At 40.2% G+C, this 25085-nt stretch overlaps 1 protein-coding gene across 2 annotated transcripts in view; it reads right to left on the bottom strand.

Moving 5' to 3' along the window:
• PIK3CB (phosphatidylinositol-4,5-bisphosphate 3-kinase catalytic subunit beta) overlaps positions 1 to 25085 on the bottom strand; it is a 101986-nt gene that overhangs the window by 5004 nt on the left and 71897 nt on the right. For both annotated transcript variants that reach the window (XM_063132250.1, XM_063132249.1), the window contains exons 16-22: positions 21343 to 21442; positions 16028 to 16206; positions 15193 to 15302; positions 14798 to 14876; positions 5075 to 5242; positions 1533 to 1656; positions 753 to 898 (exon numbers count right to left, since the gene is read on the bottom strand). In XM_063132250.1, the coding sequence (XP_062988320.1) occupies positions 753 to 898; positions 1533 to 1656; positions 5075 to 5242; positions 14798 to 14876; positions 15193 to 15302; positions 16028 to 16206; positions 21343 to 21442 (906 nt within the window). The remainder of the gene's footprint in view (positions 1 to 752; positions 899 to 1532; positions 1657 to 5074; positions 5243 to 14797; positions 14877 to 15192; positions 15303 to 16027; positions 16207 to 21342; positions 21443 to 25085) is intronic.

Here is a 25085-nt window from a genome sequence, read left to right as displayed (position 1 = left end):
AATTGGGACTGTAAAATTCTAGGAGAGGATAATTTAAGCTTCCCCACTCATTTTTCCCCATGAAATCCCAATGGGAGGTGTTTTTTCTTGTTCTCCTTTCATTCCAATGGAGACTATTTTTCCTTTCTTAACCCCTCCTCTGCCCCCATGAGGTGGCTGTAGAATTTCATGAAATAAATGAGGTGGGGGATTAAATCCTCCTCTCTGGAAGTGCCACAGTGTGAATCCAAACTGGGGCTGTGTGGACTTCCAGGAGAGTAGAGAAAGCTTTAACTAATGTTTAGTTTAGCAGAGAGAGAGAGAGAGAGAGAGAGAGAGAGAGAGAGAGAGAGAGAGAGAGAGAGAGAGAGAGAGAGTCTAAAAGCAAGGGGAACTTCCTTTGTTACAGCTCATAGCTGGTGCAAGACCTTCCCACTATTAGGAGCTGTGCACTCTCTCTATGGATCACAGGATGACTCTCTCCTGCCAACGACTGTTGTTCTGTCAGTGCAAGAGGCAAGGGTAGCTCCCATTGCCTCAGCAAAGGGACAGAGTCTTCTTGTGCTGGTGCTAAGATCCTGAAGCTCAGATCTATTCTCTGTGCACTGCTTTAACAAAAGATCAGTACAAAATTGTTTTGGCACTGAGATAACGCTGCAGCAGAGTGATTCTGTTCACAATTATGGCTTTGTTTTATTTTTACCGCATGCAGAATTCCTTTAAAGACTGTGGACCAGAACTAATGGAATTATTTTGACAAGTTTTATACTTACCGGCCAAATTTTTCAGTGTTTCCAGTTTTTCCCTGCTGAATGACATGAATGAAATCATAGGTAAGAATGAAAGGCACTCGCTCCCTTTTAATTCCAAATTTGGATTTGAAGTTTCCAAGAATATGGCCAAAATCTATATGAAAGAGCTGGAAAAAGAATTACAAGAATAAAAGTCAGTGTCACTGAAAAAGTAAATAATTGTTCAATAATTCCATTTGGTGTCAAATCTTCAACATTACTGAACATATTTACCCCAAAATTTGACATGGAGAAGTTTTCTTCCAGCTCCCCCTTTATAACAGCTGCAAGTGTCCATAAAATTAATTGTGACTTTTAAATTTTTGTTATCTTTTATTAGAAGATCAATAAACATAATACCAGGCAGATGGTCAAAGACAGAAGCTACCATTATATATCAGTGATGTGCAAGACAAATCAGTTTTCATACTTCCAAAATACAAGCAAGTTCTTTTGCAAGTTCAAAAGCCTTAAAACAACACAATGAGGCAGTTTAAGGTGTATTATATTTTTCCCCTATATGGAAGGGTTACATTTGTAGGAAAATGTGTTTAGTATTTTAGAATGGTACATGATTTACAGGGGGTGGTATACTATGAATTATATTGACATTATCATAGGCTGAAAAGCTGCATAACAATTAATGTTAGCTGTGGCAATCATTATGCTGATGCTCAAAGGAGTCAATACCACTGCTGCAAGATACCCACCAAAACTGTTCCCCATGAAGATAACATGTGCTTTGCCTACGGTGACCCTTACCTGACCATTCTTCCTAACCATGATATTGTCACTATGTCTGTCTCCTATGCCCAGGACGTAAGTAGCTACACAGTAGCCAGCACAAGATAAAGTGAACTCCTCAATGGCTCGATCCAAGTCATCTCTAAATTAGAAAGAAAAATTAAATTTTGAGAATCACTTAAAAAAGCATTAATGCATTTTATACCAAATATTTCAAAATGTTGCTTGAATTACAGACCAGGCACAGCATCGTGGAAGCATCTGGCTAGATGGAATGGCAAACATAGAAGCTGCGTTAGTGACACATTGGGGGTTTATTATGTGTGTGTACAGGAACTGCCTAGCATGGTGTTCTTCACTGCAAGCCCTCTGGGCCACTAGCGGTTCCTTAACACCCTATTGGTGGCTCCCACACACATTTCCATCCTCTTCCTCTTCTCATTTCCCTCTCAGTGGCCCCAAACAATGCCACAGAAACGGTGAGCAAGGCAGAAGCTAAATGGTGCATTTGCAGCCACCTTTAACTTCAAGGAACAACAGTAGCAACAAGCTCTACCTTTCTAGTCATGCAGCCAATGAGGAACTCTCACAACTTCCATAACTGATATAGTGCTCTCATTGGCTGTGTGACCTGAAAGGTGGGGTCTGACTGGCTAGGTAAGCTGTTACTCTCCCTCTGAGGAAAAGGTTCAAAATTAAAATGGTTTACAGCTGCAATGTTGGAATTGGTGCTGTTTTTTGCTCTCTAGTATGTCACAGCCAACTTTCATCAGAGAGGGGAGCCCAACCTAGCCCAGCCCACGGAAGAGCCGAGCTGAGCCAAGCCCCTCCAAGGCTTAAAAAAAGGGAAGGAAACAGAAAAGCAGGGAACACGAGTATCCACAAGAATTTTTCTGACCACTCAATGTGGCTGTGAGGGCGTGGGGGAGCTGAACAGTGATGAGTGATTGTAATTCACATGCATAGCATGCACTGCTACAACACACCTGCACATTTTCCTTGAATGTCTGCACATGCTTTGTTCCGTAGAGTCATATTTCTACACAGAGTGGCAGAAAATCCTGGGAATTTGACAGCACTAATGCAGAAGAGTATTCTAGTTAGGTGTCATACAAGAGTCATACATCAACATGAGAGTTGGAGTGCCTAGTTTTAAAGGAGAATCTAGATATTAGTACGTAATGGAAACCTGATTGAATGGAGAGAACTAGTGGGACACTGTCATTTTTGGGTATAAACTCTATAGGGAAGACAGGGAAGGGTGTACTGGAGGTAGCATCACTCTTTATGTTAAAGAGGGCAATAGTGTCAAGCAAACTAGAAATCCTAAAAAAGGCAGACTCATCCTCAGAAGTGCTGCAGGTGACAATGCCAGGTTCCAAAAGTAATTTAGTAATTTGTATCAAAACCACAATAATGGAAGCATAGCTAGAATGTCTACTGCAGGTCAGGAAGGATAGGACCAAGTCCAAAAGGTCAGAAGCATAATTAACAAGCAGCGTCAAGGAAGCCATTTGAGAAAAGACAACTTCCTTCAAAAAATGAAAGTCCTGATCAAATGAGGAGAACAAAAAGGAACACAAACTTCAGAAGACATGCAAGCAGACAATAAGAGAAGCAAAAAAAGCATTTTAAGGCGCACATCGTTAATAACATCAAGGCAAACATAAGGAATTCTTTAAAAGAATCAGAAGCAGGAAGCCATCTAGGGAGGCAGTTGGACTGTTGGATGACAACAGAGTTAAAGGAATATTAGAAGAGAAGAGACTGCAGAGGAGATGAATGATTTCTTTTCATCTGTCTTCACAGCAGAAGGCATAGGGCAGATAACAATGCCTGAATGATGTTTTCAGGAAGGAAGTCTGAGGAACTGAGACAAATAGTGATGACAAGAGAAGAAGTTCTTGACCTTATTGACAAATTGAAAGTTAACTAATCCCTGGACCCAGATGGTAGCCATCCTAAAATTCTTAAAGTACTAAAATGGGAAATTTGCTGATCTTCTAACAAAAATATGTAACATATCCCTAAAATCAGCATCTTGTACTAGATGCCTAAAGAATGGCCAATGTAATGCTAATTTTAAAAAGGAATCCTGGCAGGTTCTGGGAAATTACAGGCTGAGTAAATGAGTGGAAAGCATGATTAAAATAAGTAAGCATGGAGAAGAACAAGCCCTGCTGAATCAACATGGCTTTCAACTAGGCAGCACCAATATTATACTGCCCATATAAAAATCTATTCAGTAACCACGCTTGGAACTGCTTGGTGCAGTTCTCATTGCTGCACCTAAAAGGGAATATTGTAGAGTTGGCTGGGACAGATGGAAGTTGTAGGACAAAACATCTGGAAGACTACAAGTTGCCCACTCCTGACATATACCATATCCAAATCTGTGAATTCTCCTGTTTTGGTGTGCCACATGTGGCATCTAAGTCACACAGTAAGCCATGATTGAAAGAGATGCTGAAGGAGACACAAAGACTCAGTGATTGTTGCTGCTATTCTTGGTTCTTGGGAGTAAATCCCAGCAACAAGAAAACATACCACCCAATTAATAAAAGGATTGGGGGCAGGAGAGGTTTCTCATGGGAAGTATTTGCAATGTAACAGACCCTTATACTAGGCCCATCACATTTACCCTTCTCAGGCCAAGCACCACCACTTGAAAACCTGAGGGAGGGTTAATTAAAACCTTTCCCCTAGCTATGAGGGAAACAGGTTTAATACAGGATCTGCTTTAAATATATTGTGGGTATAATATGGTATGGGTGTTTAATAACTATAAGATAGGTAAATAATGCCAAGCTGACATGTGGTATTTGGTAGCTAACAAAATAATAATAAGTTTATTGTTATTTAAAAGCTTTAAATAAAAATATAATACTTTCGATCCTGCCTAATCTAAACTTTTCACACACCAACCACCTCTCTCTCTTTACACCAATCTTAAATCCCTAGAATCCAAACTCTTCTTACTCTACAAATAAACATCTCTCCCACACGCACTCATACTACTTCACAAACTCCCAACCCTCTCCTTATGATACTCCTTCCCCCCACCTATTACATCATAAACCACACCCACAGTTCTAACATTCCATACTTACCAGACATACTAAGTTAGACATATACAATATAATCAATTGTGGGGTAACGCCACAGTAGGGTAATCATTACATTACTCGGAAGGATATCTGTCTCCCCACCCCTACCATTTCAATGTTATGAATGAGCAGAGAAGACTTTATTTCTGGCAGATAGGCTGGATTCTAACAAGTAATTTTGGCTGTGTCAAAGAGTTCCACAAGGACAGTAAGTCAGGAATCCAGCACAGCCTGACACAATGTGAATCTTTTTGTGATATATTTTCTGAAGTGATCGTGGGATGAGGAGTTTCTTCTTAGTAACCAGAAGAGAAGGATAAGAACAGCATAAAGAGGGAGTCTGATTGTACTAGGATTGAGCCAGCAAGCCCATTTGTAAGAGCAATGTAGAATGTCAATGGTTTGCACAAAATCTAAGTTAACAGTACAATAATGACAGAAATCACAGCTTACCCTGAATTGTATTCTTTGAGCCAATTTAAGAGCGCATCTTTGTTGAAGGCAGCAGCAGCAGCAACATTACTACTATTTAGTTGAATGTCGGCAATGGTCTCCGATGTAGAAACAACCTCAATTAAGCCAGAATGATCTCCTGTTGCTAAGCAACCGTAGGGCAACACCCTGGGAAAATAGAGAAATTATAAGTCAGAAACATATGCCGAAAGAGTTTTAGGGGCAAACATATAGGCTAACTTGAAAGATGGGTTTCCAAGAGTTAATAAATCATCCTTTCATAAACAAAGGTTAAAACATTAATGGTCTTGAATTTTGAGTAATCCAACGACAGATGGCGCTATTTCCTTTATTTAGTTCAAGCTGCTATAACCAGCTACACATTAACTAAAGATTTTAAATAGAAAGGATGCACAACATTATTAAAGAGATTTCCTATGATATATGCCTGATCCTTATCCAGTTGCCACCTCTGAATGTTTTGTGGGGGAAATCAGCATTTACATGCATGTCCACCAGTCACAATTGACTTCACCCCTATGGATCTTGTAATTTAAACTCAGGTACTCTTTGTCCTTAAAGCATGAAGCAGCTTCAAGTGTGCTGGCTGTTTGGAGGCCAATTGGGGTGTCAGTGGCTGCTATTCAATAGTTAGGCTGCTAGTTTAGCAAGGAAGAAATTGAGTGACACCGTGGATGGATCAGACATTTGGGTCGGGAAAAAGGAGAGGGAGACTGGGTGAGTTGAAGGAAGATGCTCTCTAGCTTTGGGATCGGGTGTTTTCCATGATATCAGAAAAGGTATTTGTTTGGGACTTTGGGGCATGCATTTTATATGTACTGTACTGTATTTTTATTTGTACTGTACAGTATCCTATTCCTAAAGGAGGACTAGAGAGGGAGGGAATAAAAGATGGCAGGATTGCCTGAAGTTGGAGAAAGTTTTTCAAACTTTCAGCATAAAGAATAAGGTATATGTTGAAATAGATTAAACCAGCTTTTGTGGAGGTTCAAAACACATAAAAGAAAGGAACAGAAAAACAACGCAAAACAAAAATGCCCACATCAGCCTGAAATTCATGAAAACAACCATCTCTTATAGATGTTAAAACACTCATCAAAGTATCCCCTACCCTCACTCCTATACAAGGCCAGTTTCAGTTTAGCTTGTTTGAAAACAATGGTCACTGCAAAGTTAACCACCCAAGAATCTAAGAATCTATGAAGAGCCACACTGGATCAGACTAAGTATCCATCTAGTCCAGTATTCTGTTCGCACACTAGCCAAGCAACTGCCTGTACAAAACCCGCAAGTAAGACAATGAATGGTATACAATGACTCACTGCCTCTGATACTGGAGACAACAGAAAACCATCAGGACTAGTAGCAATTGATAGCCTTATCCTCTATGAATTTATCTAATCCTCTTTTAAAGCTATCCAAATTGGTGGCCATCGCTACATCTTGTGGTAGTAGATTCCATAGTTTTAACTATGTGCTGCATGAAGAAGTGCTTCCTTTTTTCTATCCTGAATCTCCTGGCAATCAGCTTCATGGGGGGATTCCAGGTTCTAGTATTATGAGAGGGGAAGAAAAATATCTCCCTATGCACTTTCTGAATGTAGGTTGGCCAAGCCAGTTTTCATCTGCCAGTTTAGTTTTCAAACAAGCGCAGTACAGATGCCGGTATATCTCTTGTCTATCTTGGGTCTACCTTTCTAAGCTTTCTATACTGCTCAATCCAACATTTTCCTATCCAATTAAAAATGCCAAATCCCACTCCTGAGTCTAGCAGCTACACTTCTGAAATTCCTGCTGTCATGATATTAGGAAGCACTTTCAAGCCCTAATCATGACATGAGGATTTTTGGGCATGTTAGAATCATAGAATAGCAGAGTTGGAAGGGGCCTACAAGGCCATCGAGTCCAACCCCCTGCTCAATGCAGGAATCCACCCTAAAGCATCCCTGACAGATGCTTGTCCAGCTGCCTCTTGAATGCCTCTAGTGTGGGAGAGCCCACAACCTCCCTAGGTAACTGATTCCATTGTCGTACTGCTCTAACAGTCAGGAAGTTTTTCCTGATGTCCAGCTGGAATCTGGTTTCCTTTAACTTGAGCCCGTTATTCCGTGTCCTGCACTCTGGGAGGATCGAGAAGAGATCCTGGCCCTCCTCTGTGTGACAACCTTTTAAGTATTTGAAGAGTGCTATCATGTCTCCCCTCAATCTTCTCTTCTCCAGGCTGAACATGCCCAGTTCTTTCAGTCTCTCTTCATAGGGCTTTGTTGCCAGATCTCTGACCATCCTGGTTGCCCTCCTCTGAACACGCTCCAGCTTGTCTGCATCCTTCTTGAATTGTGGAGCCCAGAAGTGGACGCAATACTCTAGATGAGGCCTAAACAGGGCCGAATAGAAAGGAACCAGTACCTCACGTGATTTGGAAGCTATACTTCTATTAATGCAGCTGCCTTTCTTACAGCCACATCACACTGTTGGCTCATATTCAGCTTGCGATCTACGACAATTCCAAGGACTTTCTTGTTTGTAGTATTGCTGAGCCAAGTATCCCCCATCTTGTAACTGTGCATTTGGTTTCTATTTCCTAAATGTAGAACTTGGCATTTATCCCTATTAAATTTCATTCTGTTGTTTTCAGCCCAGCACTCCAGCCTATCAAGATCACTTTGAAGTTTGTTTCTGTCTTCCAGGGTATTAGCTATCCCATCCAATTTGGTATCATCTGCAAATTTGATCAGCATTCCCTGCACCTCCTCGTCCAAATCATTAATAAAAATGTTTTAGAGCACTGGGCCCAGGACTCAGCCCTGCGGTACCCCACTCGTTGCCTCTCCCCAGTTTGAGAAGGTTCCATTGATAAGTACTCTTTGAGTCCGATTCTGTAGCCAACTGTGAATCCACCTAATAGTTGTTCCATCTAGCCCATTTTTAGCTAGTTTGTTAATCAGAATGTCATGTGGTACTTTGTCAAAAGCTTTGCTGAAGTCAAGATATATGATGTCCACAGCATTCCCACGGTCCACAAGGGAGGTTACCTTATCAAAAAATGAGATCAAATTTGTCTGACAAGACTTGTTCCTGACAAATCCATGTTGGCTTCTAGTGATTACCGCATTGATTTCAAGGTGTTTACAGATTGACTTCTTTATAATCTGCTCCAGAATTTTCCCAGGGATGGATGTCAGACTGACTGGTCTGTAGTTCCCAGGTTCCTCCTTTTTGCCCTTTTTGAAGATAGGGACAACGTTAGCCCTCCTCCAGTCGTCCGGCACCTCACCCGTCTTCCATGATTTTGCAAAGATAATAGACAAAGGTTCTGAGAGTTCTTCCGCTAGCTCCTTCATTACTCTAGGATGCAGTTCATCGGGCCCTGGAGATCTGAACTCATTCAAGGAAATTAGGTGTTCTTTGACCATTTGTTTATCAATCTCAAACTGCAATCCTGCCCCCTCAACTTCTGCTTCACTTTTTCCAGGGGGGTCATAGACCCGCTTTTGGGAGAAGACCGAGGCAAAGTAGGAATTGAGCACTTCAGCCTTTTCTTTGTCGTCTGTTATCAATTTGCCATCCTCATTAAGCAGCTGAACCACCATTTCTTTCCTCTGCCTTTTACTACTCACGTATCTGAAGAAAGCCTTTTTATTGCTTTTAGCATCCCTCGCTAATCTCAGCTCATTCTGAGCTTTAGCCTTCCTGACGCCATTTCGGCACTTCTGCGCCACTTGTCTGTACTCTTCTTTTGTAGCCTGGCCTTCCTTCTACTTCCTATATGTATCCCTTTTTGTTTTCAGGTCATCTCTAAGCTTTTTGTGGAGCCACATTGGTTTCCTCTGTTGTCTTCTATCTTTTCTCCTTGTTGGAATTGTTTGTAACTGTGCCTTTAAAATTTCCTTTTTTAAATACTCCCACCCATCCTGCACTCCTTGTTTAGTTAGGTTTAGTTGCATGTTTAGTTAGGTTGAACTGTGATGCTGCTGCCTGCTGTACTTCCATGACATTTCAACCCACCCTTACTTGCAGTTTTCAGTCGGCACGCTTCCAACAACTTCCCCTTCAAAAGTAGGCAATGATGAAAGCGGTTCAGCCCCCTGAGGACGGGATGCTCACAACTGGAGGAAAAAACATCCCCATCAGAGAGACAGTTTGACAGGAGTCAAGCAAGGGACAAATCCTGAGGGCCCTGTCCACCTCATCCTTGCCTTCAACATCTGTCAGCGGGATTCTTTTGTCCCTATCAAAGAACTATATAAAGACTACTACTGACAGATCTATAAGCCATTCTGAGAAATGCTATTTCCCTGCTGCAATATATTACTGCTGTGATGTCCCTCTAAGCCCACGAAGTTTTCACCTATCAGTTCAAGCTGTGCCTCTTTCAAATAAATGCAATGTGGTCTGGTGCTTTTATGTCAGAATCAATGTCTGGGTGTATAACTCTCCTTTACATATCTCCACAGGCTTAAAATAAACTCAATTGTTTTCATGGCCACAGCTTTTGTTTATTAGTTTCCATAATGCATATATTCATTCTGGCCTTCACAGGAGAAAGAGGCCATTCAGAAGTATACTGCTAATGTCACACAGAACTTAATAACTTTATTATTTGTTTCTCCAAAGAGCCCAGCTCTGATAGCACCAAAGTCCCATTCAAGTCGATGGTATCTGTAACTATTTGTATTGTTTCCACCTGATCCTGTGCCCATGAATTTTGAGTAACTACAGCTCTTTAAAATATATTTGTGTGTTTCCTTACCGTAGTCATGCCCCTTAGAAATAAATGGAAATTCTTGTTCAGTATTATAGTGAATGGTGTAGCTCAATTTGCCACAACGATCATGCGCTTTTTCATAAGCATACCAAATTTATGCCAGTATTGAAATAATACATGGTGATTGTTTTCAGATATGGAGGCATTTGGCTGTGCGTGTGCAATGCCACACACCTTCATATCTGAAAATAATCACTATGTGTTAGTCTACAACCAGTGTAAATGCGGTGCTTTTCTGAAAATGTGCCTGACTGGTCAATATACTGCTGCACTAAGTATTGCTCTCTTTTTCTTTAAAGAGGATCTGGCTTTTTAACGGCTAAAAAGACATGCACAAATTCAATAGGTGATGCTTTACACAGCACCTTCTCCATGCTAAAAGAAGAACACTGCCAGGCAATTGTTGAAGGCAGGGAGCCCATATATAAAAAGAAACAAAGAAATGGCAAATCACTTTATTAGAGCTACTCAGGCCTTAGCTAGACCTAAGGTTTATCCCGGGATCGTCCCGGGGTCATCCCTGTTCATGTAAATGACACACAGGGGATCCCGAGAGCAGGCAGGGACGACCATGGGATGATCCCGGGATAAACCTTAGGTGTAGCTAAGGCCTCAGTTGCCACAAGTCTGGAGTCATTTTATAGCCAATACTATCAAAATTGACTCAAAGAAGACATGGCAATGAAACACCAGTGGACTGAAGGCATGGATTGCCAAGTAGACCATCTTCTGCTCCATTCACCAGATACTGTGCATGGCCTCCTTTACGATCTTCAAATTACTTGTGATATTTAGCTCAAGGCCTCAAGGCTTTGGAGGTATTAGCCAAGTGAGCCTACAATATCAGGAGACTGAGTCACAACAACCAGCAACCTTGTTCCTCATGGGGGTGGGTTATTTTGGGAAGTGCAGCAGGTTACCAATGTTCCTCAGGATGCTAAATGAGACTGAGTGGGTACATTGAGGTGGACATATTTCAGCAGTCTCCTTAGCTTCAATATTTGTCTTTGTTTCAGAAGAATACCCATGCAGCAGATATTCCTCAGAGATTAATCCCTAGGCAGAGAATGCCACTTCCTCAGTAGATTATGAAAATGTTGTTGTTATTTGTATCCCGCCTTTTCCGCAATGCTGGGCCTCAAAATACAAAGTTCCAATCATCGCAGGCTGGTTCACACGTTTTGTTCTCCTTCTCTCCCTGTGGAGAATGAGGGTTCGGATGCAGGCATTGTATTAGACCCACCTTCTTCAATCTGATGCCTTCTAGTTGTGTTGGATTACAATACCCCTCACTCCCCTAACCAGCATGGCCAACGGCTGGGATAAGAGTTGTAGTCCAACACATCTGGAGGGTATCAGGTTGGAGAATACTGTCTTAGACCAAGGGTAGTTTCAATAACACGCAGCCACCCTCATTTTAAGAAAAGCTTGGATAATTATCTTTTCGGGTGGTTAAATGATGAGGAATCCCCTATAGCAAGAGCTAAACTTGAGGCCTTTGGATTCTCTCCTGGCTCTATGGATCAGTAACATCAGCAGGAATAAATCGGAGACGACATTGTTTTCAGCAACCTGGCTAAAAGCCCATCTCGTCACTCCTGCAGGTTTTGGCCAACTTAAATCTTCCTTGTAGATCCTAGCATTGCACTCAAAAGTATGTAAAAAAAAAAAAACATGCACAAAGGTCCCTTCTGGAGTTTTCAGCCCATTTCTTCACTGTGGTCCACTATTTCCTGTGAGATTTTGAAAGTAACCTTTGCACATCCTCATCCTCTTCCATTTCCTAAAGGCAACCTCAGATAAGAGTGACTCAGAGAAAGCATTTCTAAGAAGTATCCCAAACCCACTGCTGATAGCCAAACGAGGTGTGTGGGCTGGGCTGGATTTTTAGGTTCCACCTTTCATAAGGGAGGCAGCAAATCCCAAACTCCTGGATCAACTTTTTTTGACAGCTGCCAGAGTACAAGACCCTGCCCTAGCTCTTGGCATGAGTCAAATAGCTTATTTGTAAAATCAAAAATTGATCTCCAAATATTATTCCTGTTTCCAAAGAGATGGTAAATCAAAATTTGACTTCAGAGCAAATAAGCACACATTTGTTTACTCTGAAGAAATTAATATACTTCCTGAACGAATCTATCTTCTTTAAATTCTTCTGATATCAGAGACATCATTAAAAGAGAACCTTCTCATGCATAGCATATTTGCCTGATAGGTCACTTGTTTTAAAATGTCTCTCTTATCTGTGTGGGCTTTGCTGTGTGCCTGAAATTCATTCTGTTTGTTAACCTCCCACAAAAAATATTTAAGAGATGAGCTCAGGTTTACCATCTGGTGTGTCCGGAATACAATTTCTATCTTTATAAAACAATGTGCACAGTAGCAACCAACATTTCAAGTCTTGTACAATTACCGAGATTAAACAATGACTAAGTAAACAGATTAAAAATAAGAAAAGAATTAAAATTAGAATCCTATTAAGTTATGCCCAACATAAGAACTGTAGGCAAGGAGGCAAAGCACGTGATGCGGAATTTAATAGGATCGGAAGTCATAGTGAATAACAAAATGAACATGAGTCAATGTTGCGAGGCTGAAGACTAACCAATGCCATTTTAGGATTATTACTAAAGGCAACTATAGTAGGCCTTGTATTCTTCCTCTTTCATTTCATTCATATTTCTTTCTTTTCTTTTCTTATTTTTACCATCTTGTGAACTGAGGTGGACAAGCACAAGAGAGCACCAATTATTCCATTGCCCTTTTGGGTGTCCTGTTTGGTGTGAAGCACAAAGCAGTTTCTTCTAAACCATTTTATGCAAGAAAGGTTGCAGGGGGGACATGGGACTGATAGCTACATCTGCAACCTCCAGTACTACTAGGATTACACAATTCTTACTACAATATAATGGGAATATAAGGATCATCTCTTCACATATATTCTTATCTGAACCCTAAGATTGTCTTCAGCAGCCCTTCTCTGGGAGCCCCTGCCAAACGAAGTGAGGCGGGTGGCTGCTAAGAATAGGGCCTTTTCTGTTGTGGCACCCTGGTTGTGGAATAAGCTTCCCAGAAAGGCTCATCTGGCACCTACATTGTGCTCTTTTCAGCACCTTTGTATTTCCCAGGTATTTTAGTCTTTCAGTTTCAGTTGTTTTAAATCTATTAAATGTATTTTAAATATTTGCATAGCTACTTTTATTTTTTATTGTTTTATAAAATGGCTTTAAACTTTTATATTATATCTTATGTTGTATGTTCTGGTTCTCATTGTTGTGAATCACATAGAGAGCTTCAGTTATTGGGTGGTATAGAAATGTAATAAATAAATAAATAAATACATAAAATACAGAGCTCAATAAAAATTCTTCATGCAGATGCACACTATAGCATTTTGGGTGGGTTTTTTAGGTTACAGTGTTTATTGTTCATTATTCTTATCTTTTTTAATTTTTTATATTTTATATGTTTTAATTTTTGTTGTAAGATACCTTGAGTCTTTTTCCTGAGAAAGGCATCTAAACAACAACACAAACTAGAACAAGGGATACCCATCACTATACTATAGTATAGAAAACTCAGTCAGCTTATTTGTTTAAAATTAAAAGATCATCACCAAGACCAAATAGTGGAAGAAATACAGCTGGCAATCCAATCAATCTGGAGATCACATCCTGACAGAAGTTCAGCAATGGAATAAGCAGCTTAAGGCACAATCTATGCATGTTTACACAGGAAAAAATCCTCCAACTCCCAGTATTTCTCACCCAGACATGCTGGCAGGTGAATGCTGGGAATTATCGGAGTCTTTTCAGTGCATAGGATTGCAGCCTTAAGGAGGCAATTCAGAGAGGATTTATACCTACACTTTATGTCTGGCACTCCCCACCGTGCAAGTATTTTCAAAAGTAAAATAGAACGGTTTGGAAGAGGAATGACTTTGTGTGTAGAAAACCAATGAAACAACCCAACTTTAGGAACTGGTAGATGCAGGAATGCATTTTGTTCAAACTTTTTACATAACCTGACATAGCACAGTAAGTACCAAAAAGACTCCATGAAAAGGAATCCAGGGTGGGGTCTTGAGAATCAAGCTGACTTGTATTTGTAATGGCTGGAGATTTATTGGGTGTAGTTCCTGCCTCAATGGTGTCACCGAGTGCTTCCTGTTGTTTACTGCCATATGAATTGTTACCATTCAAGGCCTCCAGCTACTCTCCAACTCTGGCCTAGCCCTCACTTGCAAGCATCCCAGAGAGGATTCCAATATGCACACTCTCCCCAATCAGTTATTGAAAGCACAAATAATGGTGTCACACAAGAACACCTACAAGACATGGTGGGCTAAGGGAGGAGGGAAGGACATGGATAACCCTGTTATATAACAATCAAGCAGCAGTAACCCAGTCAAAGTTTAGTTATTGTTAAAAATGGCATATCTAGCTGTTCATTTTAACAAAATAACATTTAAAAGTCTCTATATACCTTTATAAACACAGGTGTAGGCTAATATACAATGATATGCCAGGAACATATGGCCTGTAAACAAATCAGGGACAGACTATGGACCAGGTATCTATCTGCTTACACCTGTCTTCTGCCATGGACAACAGTACATTGCCATGAGTCGCGTGTGCTCATTGGTAAACCTCAAGATTCAAGTCATCAGTGGACCAGAGCAATGACATTACAGTGGCCACCCTAGAGTTTACACACATTGCATTTGAGGAAGTTTTGTAAAGAGAAAAGATTAACACTTTGAATGTTTCAATAAACACAGTTAGTTAAGTTAAACCTTTCGTAAATTTGATTTTTCTCTGCAAACTGTGTTCGTGGGTAATCAATTGTTTATATATATCTGAAAAGCAACTATATAAATAATAATAATAATAATAATAATAACACTCAGAAAAACTAGCAACTGTAGGCACTCCTACCGAAGATCAAGACCAGCCTCTTTCCAAAGTAAATCCATGAGGCGTAACATCTGGAGTGTCAACATGTCTTGCCGTAGATCTGTAAGAAAGACAGGAAGACATGATTTTATCAAAGAATTGGAACTAAATAATTTGGGTTACAGGGATTTAAAAACAAAGCAGTGTTATATTAACTGTAATAACACAAGGAAAGTTTTTCAAACATCTACTACATTGGAAATGTACATCAGAGATGGAGTGATCAACACCCTGTATTTCCTCCCAGATTGTATTTTGGTACAAACTGGACTGAAATAATGAGAATGCTCCAGTATACTTTTGCTCCTCCAAACTGGGGTATAGTAGGTTATATTGAAATGTTATCAGTAGAAAATAAGATTATTTTTTTTACTTACCATCTCCATTTTTAAAGATTATCCCCACCAGATCTCCACCAAACACCTTGTTATTGTATACTATCCATAAAGGCTTCATTTTGGAGTCCATATATTTACATTTCTCAACACTAGAAAAAAAGGGTATAATAAATAATTTTGGTGAGTTAAATAGGGAGATTAACAAGCCACAAAAATGTAGCAGGATAGAATAACTCTGAAGGTAATTCCATAATAGAATTCTACAACTTGGACCAGTGCCTTTCAAAACTTTCATTTTGCTGCTACAGTATCAGTTACTCTGGCAAATTGGCAAGTTACTCATATAGAACTTGGATCTATATCTGGCAACTACCAATTCCAACACCTGAAATAAAGATCCATATTTATTTAGAAAATATATTTCATTCTTTACATATACACATCACAGCCAAATCTGACTTTGTTTTGTGTTTAAGAGGTTAACCAGACCATGGCATACAGCAAAAGAAAAATGCTGCCACATAGGCTGCTACATATAAGTATCTATATTTTGACAAGACATTCAGACACCGATTGTTAATTTACAGGTGGCTCATTGTTCGTGGAGATATTATGAGAACACATTTAAGTTTTAAAAGTTAATCACAAAAATCTTCAGTCCAAACTTAAAGTGACATTTTAACCTTAGGAAGGCCGAGATTTGCTTACACAGCTACGTTGAACCAAGAGGGAGTGTCAGCCACATGCTGTCTTGTGTGCCAACAGGTCTACTGAGCAATACAGCCAACAGAAGTCAAAGAGCAAGAGCCGTCTGCCTGTCTGTTTCCACATAAGAGCTATAGCATACATGAAAGCAGGAGACCACAGCACTTACTACAGTTCTGAAAGTAAAACAGAAGGATTCAGAGGGGACTGGAGATCGGAAAGGGCTTCTTTGTACGCTCTTTGCTTTAAACAGGTGTGCATTGTGTCTTTTCCTTTAGCTCTGCTTTGCTTCACGGCATTCAGTTTTATTAGATTATTCAAAGTCTTCATCTTATTCAGCGCTTCAACCTGAAATAGTTATTTAAGATATTAATTTCTAAGTCTTTGACTTCTAAGACAAAGTCAATATTAATCAAATGGTAGGTATTCATTTTTTAAATTAAGTTAATTAATATTAATACATGACAAAAAACCAAACATCCCCTAGTAATGGTTCCTGGCCTCTGACAATACTAAAAGATCTTGTAGAAAAAGGATCATTACTGATTTTATTGTGTTTATTGGGGCTTAGTGCTTCCCCCAATATGTTCCTCAGCACCTAAGGGATATGGCCACATACATGTGCAGAAAACCAGGACACATGTTGAACAAAAATACGTTCCTCTTACGCCCAGTAATTTAATTTCCCCAGCAACACAAACATGTATCCTAGACGCCTTCTTGAATTCATAATGTGCAGACTGTCTTTTCAAGTTTAACCACTTAAGCCACCAGAGGAATTGATTCCTTTACTTTTAGTTCAGTCACTATCTGAAACATTAAAATGTCAAGTAAAGGAGTAGTTTCTGAGAGTGCTATAGTGGTGGTTGTCCCAAACATTATAATGCCTTATTTAAGTCTTAAGTTTTGTTTCTCTCCATTTCCTTGTGTATTCCCTTTGTTTTACAATTCAAGTAATTTGCAAGCAGTTCTTTATGTCAAAAAGTAAAAAAGCTTTAGTTAGTCTCCAAGAGGTTAAACAGTATTCATATAGTAAGGTAAGAATGTAGGAGTTATGCTGAATCAGACCAAGGGTCCATCTAATCCAGCATTCTGTCCACACAGTGGCCAATCAGTGGCCTATGGAAAAATCCACAAGCAGGACATGAGTGCTCCATAGCCCATGGACCCTAGCAACTGGGATAAAGAGGCATACAGCCTCTGATACTAGAGGTAGCATATAGCAATCAGAACTAATAGCCATTGATAAGCTTCTCCTCCATGAATTTGTCTAATCCCCTTTTAAAGCCATCCAAATTGATGGCCATCACTTCATCTCTTGGTAGTGAATTTCATCGTTAAACTATGCACTGTGTGAGGAAGTATTTTCTTTTGTATGTCTTGAATCTCCCGCCAATCAGCTTCATGGGATTACCCCATTAGGTTTAGTTCTGTGTCATTCATATCTACAGTGCCCTTTAGATATTATAGCAGCTTTTCCACAGTACTGCTGCAACACTAAAAGGTCTAGTGGCTGAGGCACAACATATTGCGTCTTACTACACAATTGTCAACCTTGATCCTAAACTGGGGAAGAATGACATGATAAGTACTTCCATGAGTGGCACCACCCAGAGAACCGCCCAGAGAGCTTCAGCTATTAGGAGGTATAAAAATGTAATAAATAAATAAATAAATAAATACTTCTGTTCCAGGCCGTTATAATGATGACACTAGCACCACAGGATAAAGCTTCCACATGGGTGTTATTTATTTATTTATTTATTTATTTATTTATTTATTTATTTATTTAATTACTATGCCACCCATTGGCCAAAGCTCCCTGGGTGGGTTTCAACAATTCATAAGATAATAAAATACAGCATAAAAACAAAAATATACAAAATTTAAAACAATTGACACAGCTAAAAACAGTTTCAAAAGAATATCAGACCTGCTTAGATGGCTGACATAAATGTCCCATAATATGCCATTAAATGCCTGAGAGTAGAGGACACTCTTAACCTGGCACCAAAAAAATGATAGCGTTGGTGTTCATTCCACAGTAGGGGGCCACCACTGAAAAGGCCCTCTCCCTTGTAACCACCCCCAGAGCCTCCTTTGGATGTGGCAATCAGAGAGGGGGGGCAGATGTTGATCGTAGTGTCTGGATATGTTCAGGTTGGGAGAGGCGTTCCATCAGGTATTGCAGTCCCAAGCTGTGTAAGGCTTTATAGGTTAAAACCGGCACCTTGATTCCTGCATTGAGCAGGGGGTTGGACTCGCTGGCCTCATAGGTCCCTTCCAACTCTACTATTCTATGATTCTATGAATCGGGCTCAGAAACATGCAGGCAACCAATGCAAGCAGGCCACAATTGGACTTATGTGCTCATAACGTCTAAAAGGCACCTACCAGCTTATCTAGACTGGGTTTTAAAAAGTGCCTGAAGCTAAGAGCTTCTGGTGTTGTATCTGTCATTACTGGCAGATACATACTTTGCTCATTTTAATTTGTTAGACTCATGTCTGGGTGTTTTAATGTGATAAATATTTGCATCTTCAGCTATTCTCCTTGCATCCTTAAAGCTCTGGTGAAGATGACACACTAAATCCAAACAAGAGCAGAATCTTTATTTTGACAAATGTTTGCAACTAAGATGGATCCCAATACAACATTTGCTTTGTTGTTTCTCCCAATTTTGTTACACTGCCATCACTTTATTGTTTGATCTCTAGGAGGAAGAATGCTGAAGCAGCTGGAATGCCCTTACAATCATTTAAGTGTGTTTGCTGCAAAACTACTATTTATCTGTCTTCAGCTCCAATGGTATGTTGATTCTCTTACTATTAAACAAACTAATGATGCCATACTAAGCATGTTTAGACAGAAAAAAAACCCTCTTGTCTAAAAATGCAGGGGATTGTTCCTTAAATTTGCGACTCGGGGCTATCTATATGCCTGGAATATAAAGATTTTAGCCACCAGGATTAATAAACTTGAAGTCTAATTGTGGTTAAATAATGAGAATCCACTTCCATGCTTACAGCCATTTCTGTTTCGTAAAAATTACCGTAATGTAATAAACATGGTTTAAAAGCTCAAATTTTCTTACAGATGAGCTGACTCATGCCAGGCAGGATGCTGTGGAAACTGTATGGACTTTGATTATGGAAAAGAGGCCAGAGGGACTTGTCAGGTCAGCCATCTGTCAAAACCAAAAGCTCCTTGCATTTCCACAATTCCAGGAGCTGTGCAAACATCAGTAACAAGGGAACAAAATGCAACCTGTGCTGGACAAACAGGAACTTTTTGAAGTATTTCTACTTTGAATTTCTTCCGTGTTTGCACAGTTGGGAATTTTTCCACCCTTCTTTGATTGCATTGACATGCACTTCCTTTAAAGTGCACAGAAAATGTCACAGCCCTGAAAAGCCTTTTGCTGAAATACATTTAAGATACCCATTTCTTTATAGGAGTTCAGGCAAGTATTTTAAAAACACATTTGTAAAATAGTTCATCTTTTCATTATCCTAAAGCCAAATAATTATCTTTTACAGTGCAGATTCCATTAGGGCTATTGAATTAAATTAACTGTGATTGAACAGGAAAACAAAAACAATGGCTATGTGATTGCCAGCTTTCAAACCAACTATAAAAGAGCATTTCACAACTGATTTCTGCATATTTGTACTGCAGGCATGCAGACTATCATTGTAATGCTAGGTGCTGCCTAAGCATCACACAAAAGGGTAGTGTCAGTGTGTGGTCTAAAAGTGGCTGAACTCATTCGCCTGGTTGACTGCAGGCATTATGTTGGATATCAACTGCTAGCTGCCATCAGGTTTTAAATTACGATCATCTTAGTTGATCTGTTTCACCAATTCATAAAGATTTGCACAAGTTACCAACTTGTTCCAAGGCACAAATCCAAATCCTAGTTGTTGTTGTTGTTGTGTGTGTGTTTTTAAAAAGTCACCCACTCCCATATCAACCTGCCTGGTTGCTGAGATAAGCCCTACTCTGATTAGCACTACCATCTGAGGCGAGGTGCATATTTACCCAAGAGAAGACATTTTCAGTAGTGGTACCTTGGCTATGGTGCTCCCTTACCATTTCTGTTTAGTTGGCCTCAATCTTTTAGGTGCTAAGTTAAGGCTATTTTAGGTGCCTGGTTATTTAATGATTTTAAGGCAGTTTTAGTGCTGTGTGTTTAACTTCTTTGTCATTGTATTTTTTTCTTCATAATTTTCCCAAACAGAAAGGGTAAACCAAAATCACAGCATTTTTAACAAAGTGAAGAGGATCCACCTGATAAATTTGCATCCCATTCCAAGCTCATTAAGGACTGGATATAAATATTCCCATTTTAAGTGATCAAAAGCCTTTTTTGCATCAAGAAATAATAATCCATATTTTTAATATTCTGATAGAATGAATTATATTGAATATTTTCCTAACATTTATTGATAATTTACAGTCCTTTATGAATCCTGCTTGATCCTCAGCTACATAATTCCTTATAATTTAATTTAATTTCTTTGCCAGAATATTCGTCCATATTTTAAACTCTTGATTTAAGAGGACTATTGGTGTATATGATCCTGGTTTAAGTAAGTCCTTATCTTCTATTATTATTATTATTATTATTATTATTATTATTATTATTATTTCTTCCTACATTACAAGAAACATTTGTTTTCCAATTTTCTCATTTAGCATGTCTAACAATAGTTTAATAAAGTCATAATAATACTCTGGTAAATCTGTCTCTACCTAATATGTTTGGAGCCACATTGGAAGTTTTTAAAACGAAGGCAGGATACAAATATTTTATACAAAACATATGAATAATATCAAGCTACATGTTTGTACAGATGATTCACATTTAAATTACTGCAAATCTGCAATGTTGTGCTAAAGCAGTTATGGTATTTCAGCAGCTTAATAAAGCATTTTGAATTCTCTCTAGTGAAGATACAAAATGTACAGAATAAACTTTTAGGATGAATATAGTATAGGTCAGTCTTTTCTCTCAAGAGAAGTGCACTTTGTTGGAGAATTAAGTGGCTGCCATACATGAACATTTTATGTCATTCACACAAACGCTTGCTTGTGAGCTCTAAACATAGGCCTTTAGAATGCTTCCACAGATTATGCACATGTGCAACACTTTACATATGGACCATGTGCTTGTTTTCCCTATGCGGGTATTATCTGTCTTCCCATCACATGCACTCTGAGCCCTTTCTGCATGGTATTCTTCTTCTACACTCCTGGAGTGCAGGTATGATTAATACAACCATATGACTCAAACCAATGCCACATTAGTCACATATGTGCTTCAGGAATGTGGAGCACATCACGCAGAACTAACCGTTATGCTGTTAGCCATGTTCAAGGAAGGGTCTTGCCTGTGGGAAAAGTGTCATGCATCAAGTGGCCTTCAATAAGCAACTGAATTACAGGAGTAATCGAAATGTAGGGTTTTAAAATAAGAAATACCTGTTTGTAAAGTACTTTCATGTGAGCAATGCTTCCACGGCAGTAAGCTTCAAGTATCACACCAAACTGCATTGAAATGGCAGGTATGTGTACTTCTGATCTACAAGAAAAGATATTCACACATGGGGGAAATTTTATATCTCTTGGAGCCATTCTATATTCAAGGAATTATATGACGGATGCAACTAACTGCTGCATTTATCAAAGACGTCACATCATCAATGCTTTACAAATAAACAAATGCAAAGCCAAATGTGCATGTACCCTTTCATACGGGATGGCACGATACAATTGTGTCCTCAACTCCTTTGCAAAACAGCTGTTGATCCCAGTCCCCAAGTTAAGCACCCTGTCTCTCAAATCATCCACCCTCTAAAAAGGAACAAAATGTGTACACATGAATCTTGTGATCTCTTCATCCAAAAATAGTGGAAACAATGGGCCTGATCATATGACACTTCAGGCTCTGTGGTTAGTGAAATTGTGATTCTCTGGGGTTAGCACTAACCACAAGCCGTGCTGTCCCAAACTACGCTTTAAGCCATGGTTAGAGCCACTAACCCTGCTGCAGACAGTCTGACTGTGATTAGTGAGTGAGCAGGGTTTAGCAAAACCCATTGCACAAGGCACCTTAAACCCTGTGGCTTAGCCAAAAGCCTTCACCAGCAGAGGTTAAGGTGCTTTCAGACCAGGCCCAATGAGAGAAAAGGTAATTCTATTTTATCTGTGAGTTTCTCTTGAAGGCAGCACAAAAAAGTCAGCTTGAGGAGAGTTCCACCAAGGCAAACAGACAAGCTTTAAAAGAAGGCTCCTACTCCCCACCACCATGACTAATTAACTACATAATGAGCAGCAGAAACAGGAGACAAGATGTCTAAACCTATTGACCAGCGTGTCGAAGAAACTAGAAATATGGCCCTTGGAGCTCCGGCCCTTGGAACTGCAGCTGTGAGAATCAAAAAGTGAAGGGAATGATGGCAGGACTGTCCTCCAAATTTTGAGAGGCTCCAATTCACTGCAACTTATATGCCTGCTCTCCGCTGTTTTTGCAGGGAAACAAGGGAAACTATTCTCTTGAAAACATATCCAAGGAGTAGGCAGAAGGTAAATCTCCAGGCGTTTTCGACTTCAACTCTCAGAAACCCTTGCCAGCATGGCCAATTGTCAGGAATGCTAGGAGTTGAAATCCAAAACATCTTGAGATCTACTTTCTGCCTACCCTGATGTATCTACTGCCCACACTAGAGGCATTCAAGAGGCAGCTGGATGGCCATCTGTCAGGTATGCTTTAAGGTAGATTCCTGCAATGAGCAGGGGGTTGGACTCGATGGCCTTTTAGGCCCCTTCCAACTCTACTATTCTATGATTCTAATATGAGGGCTCCTATTCTCCCTCTTCTCTGGATCTATCTTTCCTGGAGACACCCAATTCAGTAGGAAAGGTCAAATCAGACCTAGAAGGATAGTAGAAGAGTTCCCATAGGGCAAAAGGTAACACACAAGCTATCTTCATGGGAGAGCTGTGGTCCCCTTCCTTCCTTCCTTCTTGTGACTGGGGAAGAAGAGAAGCAGACTAGGGAGCACCCGATGGTATGCCCTCTCAGGAACCTATGGGACAGGAACAGACTCAAGAGTCTTGGTTGGTTGCTTTCTGCCTCTGCAGGATGTGATAAGGCTGGTTTGGCAAAAGGGGAAACAAAAATGGTCTACCTGTACTGCCCACTGGTACTGATCTGGAGTTGCTGTGCAGAAGGACCTGGGCCACAAGTTTGAACACCAGTTGGGATTATGGCACAAAGAGCACTTGGTCTGTGGGATGGGGGCCTACTGAATAATAATAACAACAACAACAATAATAATAATACCACCTAGTCTCATAGCTAGGTTTTGTGAACCGCCCAGAGAGCTCCGGCTATTGGGCGGTATAGAAATGTAATAAATAAATAAATGAATAGCTGCTTCATGAGAAGGACCTTGAGGAATGCTACCTGAGTTTGTGAGAAACTGATTGTGGGAGGACTCTGGGTTCAAGGAATTGATGCCCACCTTGTATCTTGGATATAAGGGCTGGGTGGGCAACCCATAGGTATTATTATTATTCACTTCTTTGATCCTGGCCTTCTTGCGGAAATTATCTTTTTCTTTACAACACATACTGCTGCCACTGAATTTGCCTGCAGCCCAGAGCCAGTCTGTGCAGAAGTCCAATCTTTTGGCAGGCATCTGGCCACATGGGAGGGGAAAATTTCCTTCTTCCTACATTGGCTATCTCACCCGTAGTAGCAGGGACAATTCCTGGAATCCAGCCAGAGAGGGCAGAGAGGTGAGTTCCTGATGAGCTACACTGCAAGAGGCCCAATGAGAAATCTTCCAACCTGCCTGAACAGCTTTTCTAAGCCCTTCCTTGCTGCAGATCATAGTGGGAGCAAGGCCCAATGGGGAGAGACATATTTGAAAGGGGAGTTCTGAAATCCTCTTCCTCTAAACTCATCACCCTTCCTCCTTTCCCCATACTGTCTTTTATTTACTGTAGACTGGGAGTGCTTCTCCTTTGAAGGTGATCAAAGGAGACAAGCAGAAACATCATCCAAAGCCAGGATATGATGGAGCTTTCCCCAAGCTGCTTTGCTGCCTTTGAGAGCAGAACTGGGGGATTTAATAAGGCAAGAGACAAAATCAGGGTGGGGGAACTTAAAGAAATGCTTGATAAACAATAGAGAAAGGGCTACAGAGAGTAGACTTCCCCAACCTGGCACCTTCCAGACATTTTGGACTACAGCTCCCAGCATTCCTGACTATGGACCATGCTGGCTAGGGCTGATGTGAGTTGAAGTCCAAAACATCTGGAGGTTGGAGAGGGCTGTCTTAAAGTACCTATTGAGGTTCCACTTCCACAAGTACACTTGAGGGAAATAAAACCATGGAAAAGCCATATCAGCAGAAATTGCAGGTGGCTGAGTTATCCCTATCAACAAATAAGACAGACCACATTCTGTCTGCTCATGCAAGCAGCCCAGCTGGAAGTGGGTTGCAAAGGTGGTTTTTTTTTACCTATGAACACTTTCTGCATGGATTGCAGCCAATGGATACAAGTCTGGATTGAATAATTCTGCAATTTCACCAAGTAATGGGAAAAAATCAGACACGTCATCAGAATGTCATTTGCATTTTTAAAATGATGACTGCTGGACTTTCAGAAAATAATCTTTTAAATAACTGGAGATCATGGAGGCAAGGTTCTCCAGTGTCTACTGCTTATAGACGAGCAGTAACTGGGTAGGGTAGATGGGATAGGAGAAGGCAGGGAGCAGAAGCAAACCCTCAATAGATTCCCTTTGGTATCAGAGCTATTAGAGTTTCTGATCAGGTTTATTAGGGATAGGAAACCTGTTCCTAAAACAAGAGGATTCCTCATGTTACTGGCTTTTTGATATAATGCATAATATAGGAGTAGACAACCGGTTCCCCTCCAGATGATTTGGACTACAACTTTCAGAATCGCTGCCCCAGCTGGGGCTGATGAAAGCAGTAGTTCAAAACATTTGGCAGTCACCAGCCTATTCCTAATATAATAAACTGAGTATTGAACCAGTTGAGCTTTCCCCAACCTGGTACCTCCCAGACATGTAGGACTGCAACTCCCATAATTCCTAGCCAGCATGGTCACTGGGCAGTAGAGGTGTTTCAGTAGGGCACCAGGTTGGCACCAGGCTGAGCAGGTTTGACGGGAACCAAACTCATGGT

Source organism: Elgaria multicarinata, chromosome 8 (genome assembly GCF_023053635.1).
Source record: "Elgaria multicarinata webbii isolate HBS135686 ecotype San Diego chromosome 8, rElgMul1.1.pri, whole genome shotgun sequence".
Lineage (NCBI taxonomy): Eukaryota > Metazoa > Chordata > Lepidosauria > Squamata > Anguidae > Elgaria > Elgaria multicarinata.
This window is presented reverse-complemented; position numbering and strand designations above follow the sequence as displayed.